A 17,530-nucleotide genomic window follows, 5' to 3' on the forward strand; every position below is an offset into this window, starting at 1 on the left:
AAAATCACCAACAGTACCTCTTAGTTTTCAGTTTTATGAAGGCCGTGACATTGCTAATGTGGACTTGTGGACTTCATACTTACAGACTTCATAGAACAGGTGATGTTGAAGTGTTAGTTACGCTTGGACAAAACCCCAATTTTTTTTAAATTAAAAAAATCTGTAAAAATATGTATGTGTGTATATATACATACACACACACACACACATGTATATATATAAATATTTAAGTAAGAAAGGTAATGAAATGCAATTTAATGAAAAGTTATTCCCAAAACAGAAAAGGTTTTTAAGTACCAGAGACTTCTGCTTTTGGAGGTATCACACTCAAAAGGCAATGCTCTGAAAGAACTATAAATAAAAACCTAAAAAAAGGGCTCTAAGAGGAATAGAAAGACTTTTCCCGAAGAAGAGGAAGAAGGGAGGGAAGAACGTTTCAGAGCAGAAAGTGCTGCCACACAGCTGAATAAAAATAATTGGAATTTTGGAGTCTGTGTGGTGAAAGTATTTGAGAATGAGTAAACCACAACAATTTTTTTTTCCAGGAGGTGTGAGTATTCTGCTTTTCATCAGATTGTGCTGTCTAGCATATGGACTGTTTTTCAGTTGGTATTTTGGGTGCGTTTTTCAGTTCTGTGCTGTGGCGTGTGGCTGGGGACCATGGCACTCCATATGGTGGCTTTCATACTTTCCTGCAGGTGTAAAAGAAAGGATATAAGAGAACACTGTTTGAGATAAAGGTTAGAGCAATTCTAGGTTTGGAATGTCTGTTCAGAGCAAGAACAAGACATTTCAAACTGCTTAGTGAAAAGACTCTAACATATTGTAAATGTTTTACTGACATTTCTTAAGAAAATCCATTTTGTATTTTTATCTCCATTAAATAACAATCTGCTGCCTCTTTGAAATAAACTGACAGTTTATCAATATCAGATGTCTTTAACATGATGTAACTTAGACACAGAGGGGGGAAATCAAGGATGTGTAAACAGCCTCTACTACAAACAACGCTTACAGTAGTTGAACAGAGCGGTGGGAAGTTAACATATCACAGAGGAAGCATAGCTACTCTCCTTAACACACTCTCAGTAATAACTGTCATATGGTCATGATTTACCCAAAGGGCCAGATCAAAACTGAGCTATGACTAGTTGGGATTAATCATTTCAAACTAGGCTCTGCTAGCGAGGATGACACCTGCGTGTTAATCCCGCCGTGAAAAGTGTCTTGGTCCATGTTGGAATGATGTCTTTTATAACTATAGCATCCTGTTTTCAAAATTAGGGTCTTTAGGTAAGACATTGCCTATTCTCTTTGGTTTGCCTGTAGGGAGACACTGGATTTTCTCATATGGAAGCTTTCAAATTGCTCCTGCTTAGCAAACACGCTCAGTGGGTTTGTGGTTTATCCCACCAGCCTCTAAGCAAAGCCTTTCTGGTGCAGGGCAGTACCCCAGAAGGGATTACTATAAAAAGGCTTTAAATACAGTCTGTAATCAGAAGAGCTTTTTATTTGTTTCATGTTTCTGCCCTCTAGGTACCTTTGGCAGCACGATGCATAGGCGTTCAGCAGCTAAAAGAGCCTGACATGCTGAAAACAGATAGCAGATATCACATTTCACTCAGTTTTAATGGTAGTGGGTAGGGATATAATGGTAATCTATCTGGAATGTTTAATGTGTGTGTGATTTAATGTCTAGCCTTTTTAGATTAATTAAATGTAGAAAGGATGAAATCTTCTTTCTTCCATGGCTTCCTAAGTAGCAGCAGTTCACTCCAAATTAATGCCTTGTTATCTATTTTAATTTCACCCTTATTTTCACCTCATGTTTGGCCCTACATAAATGCTTCTTGTCTCCCTCATTGCTCACTCAGACAAGGAGGATGCCCGTTTCAGAGACAGCATTGTTTACCTGGCGATTTCCCCAACAGGCAAAGCTATGTTTGGCTCTGACAGAATTTATACTTTTAAAAACATTATACTAAGTATACATTTTTACTTGAGTAGAGAACGCTCACAGTTGTAAAAGGCAGAAAAAAGTGTCCTTTAAGTACTGAAGTTTGAGGGGTTTCTTTCAAAAATATATTTATATATTTAGTGAGTTCTACCAGTTATTAAATGATTAAATTTCAAAATAAAAACAGATGCACAAAAAGATAAAAACTGTATTTGTTAGTGCTGAAAAATCATTCGTCATTATATCAAGGTTTCATTGAAAACACAAAATCACATTACCTTCTGATCTTTCTCAGCATATTTCTATATAAATATACAAACTAGTGTAACATGTTTCTTACAATGTCTGACATTTGCTTTAGGAATGTAGTAAAAATGAGTGGGGAGACTCAGGGCTTTTTAGCAGGTCAGGTTCAGATCAGAACAAATCATAGCGTCTGGTGTGCTGTGACTAAGAATCAATCAATTTTTCTGATTAATCTTATACTCCTTTATTTTACTTTTGAGTTATATGGGAGAGAGTTAAGCTAGGATGTGTCCCTGCTGTTAATACGACTTCCTGCCTGTAGCCAGTTTGTAATTATGTTATAGTAATGACAAGCAAAGCAAACCATAGCAGACAGAGGAGAAAAAAAATAAAATCAAATGACTGTAAAGAACTACACTTGCTTTGATTATTTTAAAGAGAAAAAAAATTAGCATTTGTTCGGGGAAAAAATAGTGTATTAAGAGAACAGTCAGGAAAAAACTATGAATATAAATACATCTGTATCAGCAGTAGTAATGCCATCCAAAGAGTTTGCTGTAAACTCTGAAACTTCTTATGTAAGCTCATTGGTATTGATGATGAGAAAAGTAATAAATAAACATTTTTCATGAGTGACGTAAATGCTGTGAAGAATTATTTGCATTCTTTAAAAAAAATAAAAATTCTGACAACGGTTCTTATCTTTTTCCTGGATAGGTACCTGTTACAACATTTCTTTGGTGAAGGCTATTCAGCAGTGGTGACGTCTTCCAATCGACCACTCTGCAAATTATTATCTCTGGACTCCCAGCTGACACCCTGCCAGACGCTAGAGCTACTGAGACAACTGGAATTGTGCCCGCTTTGGTCAAGGTTTTTTCTTTCACGGAGGAAAAAAAAAAGATGAAGTTGGGCAAAGTGGAGTTCTGCCATTTTCTGCAGATACTAGCTCTTTTCCTTTGTCTTTCTGGGATGAATCAAGCAGAGCTCACAAGGTCCAGGTCAAAGCCCTACTTTCAATCAGGGAGGACGAGAACCAAACGCAGCTGGGTGTGGAATCAGTTCTTTGTGCTGGAAGAATACATGGGTACAGACCCACTCTATGTAGGAAAGGTAGGGGATTTAAACAAACTTTGGAGGGTACAGATGCTTGCTTTTTCATGTGTTTATATGGTGCAAACTGAAAATTTTAATTCCGTCAGCATGGTTGACTTAAGCCAGGATGGGACAAAGTTTTGTAGTTTGAAAAAGAAAAAAAGGTTTAATACTTCAAAACAGCAACACGCTACATTCCTATAAGAATGCAAGATTCCTCTCACATTTTTCTTTAAGAACTCTACATATTAGCACTACTTCTTTAATGCAATACAATAATGAAAGTGTTTTACCACCACTGACAGAAAGAAAATATTTATTACTTATATTAGATTTTATTTCTTTTACAGAGAAATAGAGAAACGTAATGATGAATATTCTTTTTTAAGAGCTAACAGCTAGTCCCAGAAAACAGAAGTTATATATTATTTTGTTTGCTCCCTAAAAATCGACATGACTGGAGGCAAGAGAGAAAGAATCAGGCATCTATGGGTATGATGAGTAAAAAGGAGGGCATGTCTGTACTACTGCTTTGCTTTGACTTTGCTTGGCTGGCATATTGGCACCTTGGAGGCCTTGCTGTCCTCTGCACATAGGACAGCTTTGTGGCTTTACCTCTGATGGGCACGGGTCCAGTACAGAGCAAGCCTTTACATCAGGGCATCCCAAATGGTTCATTCTGAGCGCCCGTTGCTGCACATGGAGCACTGTGAGCACAGCTGTGAATCTGGGACTTAGCTCATTCACTGCCTTGTGCTACTAGGTAATATGCTTCCTTCAGCAATGATGAAGGGAAAAAAACCACAAAACAAAAAACAAAACCCCCTCTGGTGTTTCTGTGTAACATTTATGTGTAATCATCTTACTGAAAGGAAAACCCATTTTTCTCTGAAATATCAGAATCAATAAATAGAGTTTCTTGTTAAAATATAGCAAATGCATAGAAAACTAGGGAGTGACAGCTTTTGGCACAACAGCATGCCTGCAGAAAAGGAAATGAAGTAATCTGAAATTCACCGCTTCAAATATGCAACTGCAATGAATTTCAACTTACTTAATGCATTCTACTGAGACAAAACCTTGATGTTTGTGTTAATACAATAAGCATTTAGAATTTAATCATGCCAACTGAATAATCAAGTTAAATGGTGAATTGCTTTCGTGATTGCAGCTATGGTTGCATTTAGGTGCTTTTCTGAACTGGGACTGATACTTTGCACAACTGAGCCTTTAAGAAAGATGTATTAGAATCACAAATGTGATCTGAAATTACAGCAGTCCTGAAAGTTTTGGTAAAGTTTTAGGTTATGTAGCAGTTTCCATTCTGATGCCATGCAGCTGCTGGTTATCTGTGTGAGTTTGTCTTTTAGGCAAATTTGTTCTCAGGTTGGAACTTCTCTTCTGCTTTTGAAAATGGCCTTTTTGGCATTCTTGCCCACTTATAAAATAGAAAATGTGGCTTGCAAATTTGAATTCCTCCCCTAGAAGAGAACTGTCTCCAAATATTCGAGTGAAGGCTGGTTTTGATCTGTAGTAATTCTCATATTCAGTCAAATGCTGTATTATGGCCAAAAATGCTGTGGTAGCGCTACAGTACATGATATTTGCATGTATGTCGTTATTTTTAGCTTCACAGTCTGCTCTTTCCTGTCCTTTACGAGAGTCCTAGCATTCATAAGCAGATATCTTTTGAAATGCAAACCTTTTTTTTTTTCTGAAACCGTCTGTGCCCAGCCTGTTTTTGTATCAGCAGTATGAATTGTTGGCTCAGGAACTCACAGTTGTACCAGCAATCCATTTTGTAGGAAAAGCAGATAAAAATTTGCACTTACAAGAGGAAGCCCATCTTCTTGGAAACAGAGTCCTTGCTGAGCATCTTATAAGATGACATGCCCAGTTCCTAACCCTCTCACTGGAGAGGCTTTTCACTGTGTGGCTCCTGAGGTGCAATCATGACCGAAGCTGCATTCCCACACGTGGAAGCAAAAAGGTGAAGAAGTGATTTTCTTTTCTGTGTCAACATAATATGTGTATCACCACTCTGAAGTGAGCAGCAGTTGCCTTCCTCCCCCTCTTCTCCCCTTAAAAATATTGCTGTTCTTGTTTCAAATCCTTTGCAGCTAGGTAGGGACTGAGAAGACTGAGATTTGGGTAGGAAGATTGGGTTTTTTTGGTTTATTTTTTGTTTTTTTTTTCCCCCTTGGTGAGGAAGCTAGAGGAAGCAAAAAACTGGCATAACTCACTTCTCTCGTCAAGTGAAGTGGAAGCAGCAACCAGACTCTGCCTCATGCTCTGCAGAGTGCTCTACTCCCAGGGAAGGCAGTTCTGCACTGCCTTACAATGCTTTGCAGGGTGCCAATCTAACTGCACATCCAGGAAGGAGGGACCTTTTTCCAGCTTTTAAGGGCTGTGAGATAAAAAGGCTTCAGAAATGCTCAAGCAAATGGAACTGCAATAGGGAATATTGTCTCCCCACCACTATTCAATTTTATAAAGCATTAGGCAATTCTGGTTGGAAGGCAACATTTGGAGAATATTAGGGTTACACAGCAAATCATTCAAGAGCTGTGAAATACCAATGTTAATTCCATGTTCAGCATTAACTCCGTGGTCGCGGGTGTCTGCATTCTGACACTTTACCTGATCATGCAGGGTAAAATCCTATTCCTTGTAAACAATGTAGCAGGATTCCTCTTCACCTCAGTAAGACAAGTCTTAATTTTTCAGTGCTTTCATGTTTTTTTAACAAGGTTTCAGATCCATACCTGAGGTATATTGCAGCCTTCCTTCTGGACATCCATTTATTGGTAGAATTTTTTTTTTTTTTTCCTAAATGCATATGTATTTCTTTTCTTAAGGTAGCAGGGCCTGTTTCTCATGTCGCTCTGCAGAAACCTTTGGAGGAGTTCCTTTAGTTTTACACTAATAGGAGTCAGAGGTGGCAGAAATTTTGTGCCTTTGCTTTTTGTTTTGTGTTCTTTTTAATGTAGGTCTTTCCTCTCCATGATACAAATTTTAATCATCTTGGCTGTAATTCTGAGCACCTCTTGGGAGGTGCTTGGCATGTAATCACGTTGTGGACTGAACCATATACAATTTCTTTCTGTCCATCAGCACAGCATATGTTATGTTTGCTTGAAGGGTTAAAGCGTTTCACTGTTTAGCCCATTTACCTGTTTGGATAAGCACTATTCTCTTCCAGACATTCTCTGTAGGAAATGAGGCAGTTAACTGTGGTGCTAATTGAGCTAGAAGCATAGTTGGCTTCTGATTTCTGGAAAATGTTTACTACTGCTTGGTAATATGTTTTGTGAAATGCCTTATTCTGTATTTTCCATATAAATGGCTTTAATACAATCTATTGGGCAAAAAAGTAATAGTATAGAGCAGTTTTAAATGATTCCATTTAAATTTAGGAAAAATTGTATTCTATTACACTAAATATTTGAAAAGCTGTATACAGTCTTGTAATTGAAGTTTCTATGGGTACACACTGGCAAAAAGGGATGCAGTTAAAGTAGAACTTGAAAATTTTATTGATATCTTTTTTGGGTTTTGTTATATAATGATCAGGCATCCAGTTTTGTTTGTTTGGTTTGGTTTTTTGTTTGTTTTTTTATTTGGTTGGTTGATTTGGTTTTGGAGTGGTTGTGTTGTGGGGTTTTTTGTTTGGGGTTTTTGTTTCGTGTTGGAGGGGGGTTCATTTCTTGTAATGTGTTCTGCTGCAAGAGTGTAAGTCTCCTCAAAAGCATTATGACACAAAGTCTCAACCAACAATACTTTCATTTTTCTTGTTAAAAAGTTAAAAAAAAATCAAAAGAAGCCACAAATAAACCTGAGGAAATTAAACAAGGCTGTGAACTCCATGTGAGATGCTGATTGATGGCTGACTTCTCTGTTTTCTTTTGGATCCAAACCAACACTCTTTTTCCAATGGCTCTAAATTTAGGTATAGTTAAAATGCAGTTTCAGGCTTTTTGCTGAGTTGAACTCTTCTTTTCCCCTGAGATCTCACTAACATATGAAGGACTGGAAATAAAAGACACAGACTTTTGGTTGAGCACAAACCCATTAAGCTGATATGTAACTTTGAGAGGCTCACTGGTAATTCTCAAAAATAACACTTGGAACTTGTAAGATGTCCTGCATGTAGTATTATTTATAATGTATGGGAAAGGAAAACGTAAATTCTAATTTGCATTTTCTAGATTGTAAATTCAAGAAAAAAGGTTAAATGACTAAACTGAGTGTATAGTTTCCTAGAGCTTCCAGTCACTGCCTTCCAGTACAATTTTACCTACCTTTTTGTTTTTACTCTAACTGTTTTAAGATAAAAAAGCTTGTTGGATTCAATTTTCAAATGTCGATAGAAGTGCATAGAAGCTAGTATTTGTATTATTATATCTATAAGATATATAGTGCAGAATGAGTGAAGCATGAAAAAAATGCAGTGAACTTAAACTTTTTCTATAAAATTGGGTCATTTAAGAGAATTTGCAGGTTTTACAAGTTTTAAGAGAACTTCAAGGCAGGATGGGGTAAAGGTTTTTAAAGTAGAAAAAATACCAAGAAGTGTATGTTATTGTTGGCATAGAGAGTGGGTGGGTTTTTTTTCAGTCTCATCATTTTGGAGGGAAGGAGGACAGACAGGGTGGGATACTGGGTTTTTGTATTTATTTTTTGTTTTTCAAAGGTGTTGGTGAATGTGTCAGTAGGGCAACATAATTATTCACATACTATATTTGTCTGTGCTGTGACCTTATATCAAGCCGTATCGATATAGTCAGCAGTAGAGTTCTTTTCACAGAATTGTAGCCTGACAATTTCAGATGTTGCTGATGAATTTTGACTGACTTGGATAATGAGTGCCTTTGCTAAAACACTTTAAGTCACTGAGTGCTGTGGAAGTGCTGGCCCCTCAGTCAAACTCTGACCAATCTGCGGGAGTATCGGCTGCTGAGAAACTGTGGGAATTTCATCTGCGATGAAAGAGCTGAGGATTTTTGCATAGAATTAGCCCAGACAGCTTTTCATCTCTCTACAGCAGTTTTACTGACACTTTGGGAAATGGAGAGGAGATAAGGTGATATTACAAAGGCTGAATGTAGGTAAAAAGAGGCTGGGCTGCCCCATTTGCAGATAGCAAAGAAGAAGGTGGGTTGGGTGCAATTCCCTGAAGGGATTTGTCCCTCTTGCTGCTTCTGGAGGCAGCCACAGGAACCTGGACTCCGCTCAACTTCAGCCCTGGGGTCTTGTCCCTCCAAACATCCTGCACAAATGTCCTGTTCATGTCTACTCTGCAGGTCAGCTCCTGGTTGAGAGTAGCTACAGCTTTTCCTTTTTTTTTTCCCACCCCAAGCAGTTTTGGAAAAAAAAAATTCCAGACAAATCAAACTCAAGCCAACTATTTTTTATCTGTCTTTGTGACCTCTCTGTGGAAAACGAAGATGGTATAATAACTCAGAAAGAAACTTCCTCTTTGTTATATTTTTTTCTCATTTTCTATTTGTGTTATCTTTACTTTTATCATAATCTTTGAAGCACTGTTGTTTTATATACTCCCCAAAGGCCGCTTATGAAAGGGAAGAAGCAAATCTGCTGTATTTCTGATATTTATCCATCTCAGGAACTCTTTGCTTTTCTGTGCTATGAAAACTGATAACAGTTGACCTTTTAAGTAAAATGGGACATGCCATTCCTGGCAAATGTTTTTATACCACAAGTGCTGTAAATGAAACAAATGAACAAATGACAAAATAGTCAAGTCCTGCTTACTTGCTCTGTGGATTGGATAGGTCTTGGTGAAGAGATGCTTCAGTTTTACAGCAGTGGTATGAATTTACCATCTCAACTTGTTCTATCCAGTCACTAGTAGCACACACTTTTCTTCACTGGATAGTTACTGGGGGCTTTGCATTATTCCATACTATACTTTATGTGGATTACCCCGAGTAACTGAGAGCTGACTGACAATCTGAATTTTTCCTACTTAGCATGCAGGGCTAAAGTGTCTCTGGGGAGAATGGTGAGATTAAGGCTCACAGGAAGAATTATCCAAAAGGATAACTTAAAATCTACTGCTTTTTCCTGGTTGATTTCATTAGCCTGCCCAGCTATTGTGTAATTTCTTCTTTCCCTCTTTACAGGAAGTCCTCACATAGCTGCATGGATACAGAAAAGGGTTTTATGCCGGGGATTTAAAATGATGAAAATTTCACATGCTCAAGCACTAAAAGACAGTTTGTATGCAATTTCATTATTAGAAGTGAAAATAGAATTGAGAGCCTTACAGTAGGATACTGAACCAGAACATGCAGCTTTTTGATCTCTTAATATGGTATAGAACACTGATCCTTAACATGTACTATTACAGAAGAGGAAGGTTAGTGAAGGTGATGACAACATCTGTAGATGAAGTAACCCTCATCGCAGTGTTTCATTCAATGGCGCAGACGTGCTATTTATATAATCCTGTAATACCACTTCTGTATTTCAGTAGACTAATGGGCTCTACCTGCAGTGCTCTGCTCTGAATTTATTTTAGGCATTATTGAAAACTATATTTTATGGGTCTCTGACAAAATAGAAAAGAAAGAGTAAAAGCTAATTTTACAAGAATATGTAGATGCAAGTCTCCTGTATGCTTGGCTGGTTATCAGAAGATGCCTTATTTTCATGAGAGCATGAGACGTACAGTTTTGATGTCAGTCAAGCTGATGCTGCTTGACTGAATTCTTTTGTTGATGTTGTGACATTCCTTCTCCTTTTCATCTCCTGAGGTTGTTCTTGGTCCTCTAGTTCTTACTATTGGCTGTCATTCAACATCCAGTTTTACCTCCATCGTCTGGTCTCACAGTTGTGTATTAACAACATTGGAGATAAAGTGCTATAAAACTACGGCTTGCAAGAACTGAGTATTTGCTAAGGAAATCCATTCATGAATTATTGTGCTAGGCAAAATTCAAGCAAACACATCCCCTGCTCTGAGGCAGTGGTCTTGTAAGGCAAGAAGCAATAGCAGGGTAAGAAGCAATGACAGAATTCAGAGAAATCTAATCTTAGTCAACATCTGAAAATAGTTTGAGAACAATAGGTCACTCTTGTTCTTTGTCATGGAGATAGAATATTATTTTTTCTGAAAATGAGATTCATCCAACATTTTAAAACATTATGAACAGATAATAGAGAGTTCTTTCCTGCCTTTACTTGCCAGTCTTTATGGATGACAAGTCAGTTGAAATTTCTAAGTACAGACCTATTCAATGTCTATGTCAGTACAAGGCTGCATCTCCTTTCAGACTAGTGAAGATAAAGGGTATTTTTCAATTGCTTTCAAAATATTGAACTGCATGAGCTTTAAAGGTTCATATCTTGTAGCCTGCTGTCACACTACCTTTTTCATGTTGCCTTTCTTATGCTCCTTATGTTAGCCATAAGTGTCTGTCTACAGACTCATTGGACATTCATTCAATATATTAAGTATTTTCCATGTGTCATAATCTAAAAGTGCTGCCAGGACTATTACTGCCTTGTTATAATTCTTCTGCTGAATTTCTTGAATTTCTTCTTTGCTCCACATTGTTTTTTAAATATTATACTGCACATCCTAAGTTCATTTTCCTTTTTTTCTTTTCTTCAAGTAATCACTAGTACCTGTGTACATAATGTCAGTGCCTCAGTGCTAACTTGAACCAGTTAAAGGAAGTACCCGGGACAACATATTTAGAGATTCTGAAAAAATCAGGGAATGGTTCCTTCACATGCAGTTACTTGGCTTTTACATAAATATGCTGGTAATAAGTCCTGGAAAATCTCTGTAGTATAATCTTTTTCTTTCAGCATTATGCATTTCCTTGGAAGAGATAGCTGAGCTAAGTACTAATGGTGGAACTGCTGAGAGAAGAAAGATGTTAATACACTAGGTTGCTCAGTTCTTTCAAAATAACTATTAGCTACCTTATACTAAGAGAATCTTCTCTGTCACTTTTGCACTGGAAGAGACACTTACTGTCATGTAAATTAGAGACAAGTAGCTCTTAGAAAAGAAAGTGAAGTTCATGCTGTTGAGAGAACTCTAATTCTGTCCCAGCTGTCCAAACTATGGTCATGCTATGAATACCAGCCTATACCAGGAGCAGAAGTTTGGGGATGTCAGAGTGCTTAATCTCTCCTGACTTCAAGGCTGTAAAAGGAGGATCAGCCAGTTAAAAATAGGGACAGGGGTTGTTAATATAAATAAATGCTGTGAACACCTAACTATAGATCACTTTACCTCAATCTGTAAATGGGAACCACCTTCGCATTTCCAGGCTAAGTGTAAACTTAACCAATAAAGAAACTCCATTGACAACAGAAGAATACATCATGAAATGAAACTGATCACTCAAATCAATAAATGTGCTCATAAAATTGTAGAATATATTTATTATTAATTCTTGCAGGTGTTTTTGACTCCACTAAAAAATTACTACCATTAATAGTTCTGTCTGTGTACAAGTATTTGCTGGTGTTACAAAAGTAAGATTGTTGTTTATGTGGGTGTAAGTCACATAGTATGGTAGAAGCACTCTTCAAGTCATAAACATAGAAAAGAATAAACTACTTTTTTTTTAGATAAATAGGAATACCAGGACAAATATAGCTCTTTTGCACACAACATTTCATGTGCAATCACTCATGTACCAGAAAATACAAAATATGCCTTACTGGCTTAGTCTTAAGCTGTCTTTTTCAGAGTGCTCCCCTGGGAGAAGAATGTAATTTTAAACATTCAAGAAGAAGGCAAAAGTTTTTTAATATGTTTTGATTATTAAGTTGTGCTATTTATAGAGTAACTGAAGATTTAATCCAGAATTTTGAAATCAGTTTTATTGACCCTAGGAAACCATTGGAGAATATTAATGTTGGAATACGATTATCTGGCCATTTTAAAATTGAATTTTAATGGCTATTTTATTCTATAGGTTAGTGAAAGAGGAATACTGAGGAATGATTTGCAACAAGTATCAACATATTCCACATTTTGACAGTGAAAAAATAGTGCCTTCCTTTCAAATAGTCATATAGTATTCTTGAAGCACTGAAGGCCTGCATTGTGGTGTTTCAACATGGGTGAATAGGGTGTATGCTAAGAACTGTTGCAAGTAAGAGTGGTCTGACATAATGTTCTACCTACATCATAGGTGATTCTTTGTCCCTCTCTGAGTAGAAAGAAATACATTTAATGTTATTTTCCAGGTGATATGAATTCCACAAAATGCTGCCATAGTCATATTGTCTCATTTAGTTTTCCTGTTTCTGTAAATCATGAGTAATTACCTTAAGGATTACAGAGACATGCAATTCTGTTGCCGTGGAGTATGTGTGAGAAGAATTGAACCCACAAGGTTATTTTCCTTTTGAAATGTTTCCAAAATATGGAAAATCTGGTACTTGGATACATGTGTAAGGGTGATAAGCTGCTTAAACATTTCATACTGAGGTACCAAATCGTAACCCTGCTGACTAGGCAATGAAGCAATTCATTTTCCTTACGAGGTAGGCAGGTGCTGTATGAAGCAAAGTTTAGCTTGTTATCCTGTAACAATGAAAAGTTTTCAGACACAGCTGGGAAAAGCAGATGGTCATTTCTTAAGTTTCCATAATCATGGTATATAAATGGAATGCCATAAACTAGCAAAATGCTTAACTTGTCTTTCTTATACAATTTATACACATTATATGGGCAGAGTAGGCATTTGGAAAAGTGCTTGGCATATTTTTATGTTTCTTTTTTATCTTGCAGGGCTATAATGTTGCATAGTGTTTATATTAAAAACTTAAATAATTCCACTTGCTCCTGGATGTTCATAATTTCATGTGTATGTAGACCGTTATCCTCCCCACCCATCTTTTACCCTTTACCATTTAACTGTTGCTTAGCCAAGCGAGACTTCTAAAAGGTTTCCCTTCTCAGTCAGCACTGCAATCTTGTGTTTATCCATACTGCTATTTTATTTGTTCCCTTTCTTTTTTGAGTATGTTCTTGACAATACAGAGCTGTGAACAAAAGCACTCTATTATACCTTCTTCTAAACAGGAAATAAGCCAACTATTACTTCCTTTCTCATTGTATGATTCCAATTCCACTATTCATGTTTGTTTCTTTCTTTGCAAGTTCTTGTCCACAACCACTCTGAGGATCTTAAAGACGTATTGCTTTTTGTTTTTTTCTTTATGCTGAATTCTGAGTGAGTATCAGTCCCAAAACAAAGGAAATATTAGTTGTTTGAAAAGTTGTTTCAGTTTATCTGACTGATAAACTAAATGAAGCCATGTCCAATGAGGTTTTAAGGAACAAACATGCGGGAATTAGAACAATAGCAGTGATGAAGCATATGCATAAATGTGTCCATAGGTATATATGTATAGGAAACAATGGAAGGACCTCACATTGAGGAATAATTGCTGCTTGTACAGACACATGTAATCAATTCAGATTTATCTTAAGGTTCAAAGAAAATGTAAAAATTCTAGTCTTAATGCTTTTAGTACAGGAAAATAGACATTGAAAAAGTTAAAGAGAAGAAAAAGTATCTCAGAGTGTCAGCGTGAGAAGGGAAGTGTAAGAAGGGAAGGATGAAGTATTTTACTGTGTTTTTCTCACTCTGGAGGTTCATGTAAAACTGAAAAGATCATACCAAAGCAATCAGTGAAAACATTAAGTTAGATTAAGGTATAAAAATCCAATCACAGAATGGGTAAGGTTGGAAGGACCACAGTGGGTCATCTGGTCCAACCTTCCTCCTCAAGCATGGTCATCCCAGAGCACATTGCACAGAATTGCATCCAGATGGTTCTGTAATATCTCCAGTGAGAGAGACTACACAACCTCTCTGGGCAGTCTGTTCCAGTGCACAGTCACGCTTACAGTAAAGAAGTTGTTCCTCATGTTCAGGTGGAACTTCCTGTGCACCAGTTTCTGCCTGTTGCCTCTTGTCCTATTGCTTGGCACCACAAAGAGGAGCCTGGCTCCATCCTCTTAGCACCCTCCCTTTGGATACTTATACACATTTATGAGGTCCCCTCTCTGTCAACTCTTCCCTAGGCAAACGGACCCAGCCCGCTCAGCTTTTCCTCATAAGAGAGATACCCCAGTCCCTTAATCATCATTGTTGCTCTTTGTTGGACATGCTCCCGGAACTCCATGTCTCTCTTTATTGAGGAGCTCAGAACTGGACACAGGACTCCAAAAGTGGCCTCACGAGGGTTGAGTGGAGGGGCAGGATCACTTCCCTCAGCCTGCTGACAATGCTTTTCATAATGTAGTCCAGGATCCCGTTGGCCTTTTGGGCCCCAAGGGCACACTGCTGGCTCATGGACAGCTTGTTTTCACACCAGGACCCCCAGGTCCTTCTCCACAGAGCTGCTTTCCAGCAGATCAGTCCCCAGCCTGTCCTGGTACATGGGGTTATTCTTCCCCAGGTGCAGGACCCTGCACTTGCCTTTGTTGAATTTCAGACTGTTCTTATCTGCCCACCTCTCCAACCTGTCGAGGTCCTTCTGGAGGGCTGCACAGCACTCCAGCATATTGGCCACTCCTGAAGTTTTGTGTCATCAGCAAACTCGCTGAGGAGGCCTCTGCCCTTTTGTCCAAGCCATTGATGGATAAGTTAAACAATACTGGGCTCAGTATTGAACCTTGTGGGACACCCCTAGTGTCAGGCCTCCAACTAGACCATGTCTCATTGATTATGACCCTCTGGCATCTGCAGTTCAGCCAGTTCTCAATCCACCTCACTGTCCACTCATCCAGTCCACGCTTCCTGAGTTTGCCTATGAGGATGCTGTGAGAGACAGTGTCAAAAGCCTTGCTGAAGTCAAGCAAGGTAGACAGTATGCACTGTTCTCCCCTCAGCCATCCAGATAGTCGTTTCACTGTAGAAGGAATCAAGTTTTTCGAGTGTGATTTACCATTAGTGAACCCATGCTGACTATTCCTGATCACCTTCTTGTCATCCACATGGATAGAGATGGTGTCCAGAACAAGGCACTGCATCACCTTTCCAGGGATTGGGGTGAGGCTTACCTTATGTGTACATCTTGACCCCTTTGCTCTTTGCTAAGGAAGCTATATGCACCTATATGGCTCGCACATTGGTTTAAGTTGCATCAGTCCACCACGTGGGTTCTAGAAAGAAGGCATTATAGGTACCAATGCCAGCTGACTTGGTTATGTTAGCACAGATGGAAGAGGAGGGCAGCTGGCCAGACATCCAGTAACACCCAGGTTTGAGAAATGTGCAGGGGACTAGGTCTGTTAACTAGATGCATTTGAAAGGGACAAAAAGGTAAATAAAGCTCATTTGTAATCGAAAGAGGAAGATACCATGTGCAGCAAGGTAATCTGTGACATAAGACAGCAGCAAAACCAAATATTATCAAGAGGAAAACTAGTAGAACTAGGTTTATGTTTCTTTTATGGGAACAGGGAAGCAATGGATAGAAAATGAAAGATGTAAATATTTCTTATAAAATGTTTCTTGAGAGGGCTAGAGAATTTGGAATTTGTTCAAAAAAAGCCTAAAACACAAGCAGCATAGTGCCAAACATCATAGGACAAGACAGAATAGCATTCCATACATAGAGGTTCCAAGAATTGTTGTGTCAAGGTAAAGCGTGCAATAGCAAAAAAGCAACATGCAGATCTGGGGGAGTCCAAGCAAGTCTGAGCTCTCAGAAGACGGATGGAAGGATGCAAATATGTGCAGCTGTCAGGGCAGCAAATGGATCATGTCCAGACTGTTTAAAAATAAGAAAATTATGAATTTCCTGGTCTACCACTAAAGAAGGCAGCTTTACAATTTGCCTTACAAAGCAAATTTTTCTTGGGAGTTAAAAGGATGAAATAATGACACCTTTCTTTCTAGACCGGTATTTTGACATTCATCATTTCATGTAAATATATTTCATGCCATCTGTTTGAAGAGTGCACGAGAATTTTTTCCTGCAGACTAATTTCAATGTCCTGTCAAAATTAGACATTGCTCCATACTATGTAAGTCACAGTATCACATTCAACAATTTCCATTCATCTATTATTTTGGTAAGTAGAGATGGGTAGAAGATGATGGTCCATTCTGCTAGTCTGATGGTAAAATCATCTTTCCAGATTTTTTTTTCCAATTTTACTTCTAATAGCACAAAATGAAGTCAATGACTGCTTTTCACGTGGGATGATACAGACTGAGGGCCCCAGGTGCTTTGTCATGCTTCCAAAATACATGCCAAGCAAGCAATGAGGCTGTGAGGAAGATGGAGAGATTAAGATGTCCACTTTGATGACAGATCCTTCTGATATCTAGAGATATAAGGGTCTGTGTCTGCATACTACACTAAAAATTAAGTGTACCTTTGCTTCTGAAATTATATTATCATCTGTGTATTAGATAGTGGCCCACCTTTTAGTTCTGACTATTTGATGCCTGCTTTGTACTATACTTTAAACTGGAAATACCAATTCAGAATACTGTTTTGAACTGTAGCTGGATGTGCTAACAGTGGATCAGATTAAATTCTTTGGAAAATTACTTCATAAAATAATTAGCAAGATAAAGGGGAAAGGCACTGCAACTTAACCATCAAGGTTAGAAGGGTTAAGTTTATTACAGTGAAGAAAATGATCTACAATATTGCAAATTTTCCTGCAGTCAAACACTCTTGTACCTGTAAATAACCTTTACTGATAACAGAACTCCAACAGAATCTATACAAGTGCCATTGTTGAGAACGATGGGATGAAACCAGATTTTTTTTTTCCCCCACATAATAACTTGCATCTGGTGAAAATATAAATACAACTGAGGATGAACATTACATTCAGTCTAAAACTCAAAGCACATTTTTGTTTTTGTTGGTGGCAACAGAACTAATGCAAAAAAATAAGATAGATTTTTTTAAAACATTAAGGCACTGTTTGATAATGTTTGGCAGAGAATAATATTACTTTTTGATTGATGTTTTGGAAGGCAAAGTAAGAGTTGTTCTGTTCATATTCCTGAAGTTGTGTGTCTCAGTAATCAATAGACCCTCTCTGATGTTTTGGTGTAAAGTTGGGCTCAAACATTAAATGTTGTTAAATTTTTATCTCAGTATTTAAATGCCTTCAGGGTGAAGTGTGGAACTGTCAGAAGCAGCAGCAGGTTGTCTCATGGGGAAGGCCACTCAGGGCCATGAGCCTTCACATTGGCATAG

General features: G+C 37.9%; 1 protein-coding gene across 1 annotated transcript in view; it reads left to right on the forward strand.

The window, feature by feature from the left end:
- Positions 1–17,530, forward strand: part of CDH7 (cadherin 7) — an 88,333-nt gene that overhangs the window by 6,500 nt on the left and 64,303 nt on the right. The window contains exon 2 of the mRNA XM_027723117.2: positions 2,921–3,316. Within this exon, the coding sequence (XP_027578918.1) occupies positions 3,107–3,316 (210 nt within the window). The 5' untranslated portion in view covers positions 2,921–3,106. The remainder of the gene's footprint in view (positions 1–2,920; positions 3,317–17,530) is intronic.

This window comes from Pipra filicauda, unplaced genomic scaffold (genome assembly GCF_003945595.2).
Source record: "Pipra filicauda isolate LSUMZ 115617 unplaced genomic scaffold, ASM394559v2 scaffold52_size3558583_pilon, whole genome shotgun sequence".
In the NCBI taxonomy this organism is placed as follows: domain Eukaryota; kingdom Metazoa; phylum Chordata; class Aves; order Passeriformes; family Pipridae; genus Pipra; species Pipra filicauda.